The following is a 3,957-nucleotide window of genomic DNA, read 5'->3' on the forward strand; positions in this document are numbered from 1 at the left end:
CTGCTGTAATGTCTTTGACCTTCGCGTTTTTGCTAATGCCACAAAGCAATTGTTTTCTATATATATATCTAATTTTAAAACCCTAAAGCTTCCTGCAGGCGATAATCGTTAAGAGATTAGCAATAAACCCTAACGTTGAAATTTCTGATTTGGTGTTAGAGCCAGGATTTTTGGGAACGCATGTAAAAACATAATTTTAAGATTGAAAGATTGCTTAAGTAAACAATTTGAAGGGGTGGACCATAAGGAACGGTCAAACAAAACAGTGCATTCACATAAACAAACAGTAACGCTCAAAGGAATCTGATAAAAATGCAACACTGGACATTCTGAAGTCTAAACAGTCGAACACAAGAAGAATAAGATAATGTAATGTTTTTTGTAAACAACTAACGCTAGTGTAAAAATAATAATTTTCAATAATAGCAAATTGCTTTGTCTTGCGCGTTTAGAAACCGAACCAAACGTGACCCTATCGTAAAACGAATGACAGATTTGGGTTTGTGGTGACCTCTTAAGTAATTTTGAAACCTCTAGCTGGAAGAAAAAAATATTGTGGCGCTTGCTAGTGTAAGGCCCAACACATTTAAGATCGCAAAACGATATTGCATGAAGTATTTTCTCTTCGTTTTGAAAACCATAGGATAAGGTTATATTATGAGGTTTTGAAAACCTACGCAACATTTCAGGAAGGAAGTAAAATCCCTTCGAAAATTATCAAACCCATTTGTATGTTGAACAAATATATAAATAAATGATATTGCCGTATCAACAGACACCAGAATGGATACATTTATATCACTGAAACAATTTTGAATCACCTTCCACAAAAAAAGCAAATTGCGTATCATCCCACACTCACAGTCTATCTCACCAGCTGCTATCTTATCTCGAGTTGTTATCTATTTAGAAATACATGTACCGCGTGGTATGTATGCGACCGGCACCCTGTTAAAACAACGATTGCATTGCATTGGCAGGAACAGAGAGAAAGCAAACTTTACTTCCGAAGTAACCACATTCATGCAGCACCATCTGTTGGGGTGACTTGTATTCTCTATATTCCCGTCATCTACGATAGTAACTGGTAATTAAAGGGTAAACTGTTAGCACAATTAACAATTGCTCCAACGAGTAATCGATTGAACTAAAAAAGCTTCAAGTTGAAGCAAGTTTTTCGATGAAATTTTGATGTTTCCCTCAGAAGCTCAAATCAATCGGTTTGTAAGTATGAATGAGATTCTGATGAGGTACGGTCGAAACGCGATTCATGAATTACCACAATATAGGTATTGTACTCATAGGGTTGCCACCGCCGGCAAGACTTCCACCCGGAGATTTTTACAGACCTGGGATAGGCTTGTATAGAAGCACCTGCTGAATTCAAGTGAGACAAGTATAAACTTTTGCAGTCTTTTTGTAACTCGTCAAGGTATCAATTACCAAAATTGACTCACATTCACCGTTTAGTGATTTGATTTGGCATAGCATAATGGACACCACTGTTCTGAGCTTTTATTATTAAAATATCAATTTTTCGCATTTGGAACCATTTCGTCGATTTATATATGTGTGAAATTTCAACTCCCCGATTTACACAAAAAAATCCAAAAGCCCCGACCACTCTCGCTGTGGATGATAAGTCGAACAAAGATTGCCCTCTACCAGGAGAAGTAGAGTGAAGCAGGCAGTAGAGGGGACACGGAATTTTTGCTGGGCGCAAATTCGGTTATTCATCATCAGAATCGCTAGGGAGGTTCCAACAAAGTAACAAAGCTTTTCTCTCAGGTCAACAGTTAATGACCGTTGCAGGTGCAGCCAACATTTACACCAGAAGAACTCGTTTAATACAAATAATTTCAGTTAAAATTATTCATTGTCGCACTAGATCCGGAGAAATTCATACAAAACCCGGAGATCGGCTCCAAAAACCGGAGTCTCCGGGTCAAAGCGGGAGGGGTGGCAACCCTATGTACTCATTACGGGCTAATAGTTTTCACCCAAATATCTCCCTGGAAGTAAAATTAGTTTTAAACCTATTCGCTCTGCAGTGAGAAATATAGCAAATTTACACCATTTTTTTCTATAGTTTTACTATTCATACTGACTCATCATTGACAAACCTCCTCTATCCACTGTTCCAATATAATCCAATCCAAATTGATATAATATTCCTTTCGCGGAATCACCACATCAGTCACCGTCGCCGAAAAAGCGCACTTCTCGCAAGGTGCTAACAAGACGCTAAATCGAAAACGATCGAAGCAGGCGCGCACTTACGCTATACCGTTTAATCATGGATCGTAATCTATGTACAGAAATCAAGGCCATAAGAAGCGACCGACGCGACGGATTCGCATTTTGCTCTTGTCTCTAAACAGAACAGATGTCCAGACGATTCGATCAGTCAGTTCCTGAGTACCAGTGAGTAGCAACGGGGTGCAAGTGTTTCCAAGTGAAGGATGGAATCTGTTGCACGAGGTTTGCTGCCCTTTCGGGATGTGATTGGGAATGTGGCGGGTATACTGACGGTTGCGCAATTCCTAAGCGGATGTTTCGTCTGTAATCAGATCCGGCTGAAACAAAGCTCCGAGGGATTTTCGCCGCTTTCGTTCGTGCTGGGCGGTGCACTGTGAGTATCGATTCGGGTTCGGAATTAAGTCAAATCAAACATGTGACATACACACTTGATTTCAAAGGGCATCACTGCAGCTTAAATACTCACAAATGCTTGGCCTCAAAGCGATGATCCTTACAACGTGTTATTCGCTGGCCATTTGTCTGGTGTACGCCGGGTGGTATTGGCTGTACATCCCACGAGGAAAGGCGGGCAATTTTTGGAAGCTCGTTTTACGGACCATAACGGTTGTTAGTGCTGTGCTACTCTATGCCGGTCTGGAGGATCCGGTTGTTGTTAGGGACCGATTTGGATTGATAGTGACGGTGCTAACTCTGGGATACATTGGTCTGCCGTTGATGAAATTGGTAAATGGTGCGGAATATTATTTTTAAACAAACAATTAACTCTTTTAATCCTTCTAGGGAGTGGTAATTGAACGCAAAAGCTGCGAAGGGCTACCTCTACCAGGGATTCTTGCCAGCACTGGAGCCTCTATCCTATGGCTACTGTATGGAGTTATTCTGCATAATTATTTCATCATTGTGAGCTCTTTTTATCTGTTAAGCCTCTATGAAAACTTTTTCACCAAGTTAATTATTATTATTTTTCGTCTGCACAGATTCAAAAGGTGATTGCTCTCGGGTTGTGCACGATACAGCTATCACTGTTTGTCATTTATCCGGCACCGTCGAAAGCCGTGAAAGCGAAGAGCAAATAAACGGCGGTGTGTTTATTGTGATAAGGGAATAAACTGGCGGTAGATAAAATTAGGAAGAAGTTTTAATCGAGTTGATATCTGTCACCGATGCACAGCGGGGCCGGGCCGGTCAAAACCTCCAAAATTTATTGTCGATTTTCACACCTTTTATATTTTTTTTCTCTAAATATACTTTACCCAAAGCTGTTTTCGACAAATTTTTGAGTTAATTGATTGAAAAATATAAGTGCTACATTTTTTGAACCGTACAAGGTCTTCATAATCTGCAAGTATTAGAGTGACAAAAAGTTTTTGTTCATTCTAATTCATCTCGCTTTAATAAGTACTATAATGATAATTTAACAACACATATAGGCGTTTCTAATATAAAATCATCTCATGAATTCAATGGCGTATTTCGATTTGAGAAACAATGAGTATTTAAAAAGTTACCAATAAAATCGATGCGTGTTGAAGGGTCTCATCTAGTACAACTGACGTAGAATTTTATCTAGTTTTCAAAAATCATAGTGCCATCTTACGCCGTTTTGCGCCGAAGGTTGATATTTGGACATTTGTAAAATTATTTTTTTGTGAAGACGCATGGTATTTTTTAATTTCATGAAGTTTTGCATTATTA

At 39.1% G+C, this 3,957-nt stretch overlaps 1 protein-coding gene across 1 annotated transcript; it reads left to right on the forward strand.

The window, feature by feature from the left end:
- Positions 1–2,340: 2,340 nt before the first annotated feature.
- Positions 2,341–3,424, forward strand: LOC131685509 (sugar transporter SWEET1-like). Its single transcript, XM_058969297.1, has 4 exons — positions 2,341–2,632; positions 2,700–2,985; positions 3,043–3,162; positions 3,240–3,424. The coding sequence occupies exons 1-4, from the start codon at positions 2,463–2,465 to the stop codon at positions 3,336–3,338; spliced, it is 675 nt and encodes a 224-aa protein (XP_058825280.1). The 5' UTR covers positions 2,341–2,462; the 3' UTR covers positions 3,339–3,424.
- Positions 3,425–3,957: the final 533 nt, after the last annotated feature.

This window comes from Topomyia yanbarensis, chromosome 2 (assembly GCF_030247195.1).
Source record: "Topomyia yanbarensis strain Yona2022 chromosome 2, ASM3024719v1, whole genome shotgun sequence".
In the NCBI taxonomy this organism is placed as follows: domain Eukaryota; kingdom Metazoa; phylum Arthropoda; class Insecta; order Diptera; family Culicidae; genus Topomyia; species Topomyia yanbarensis.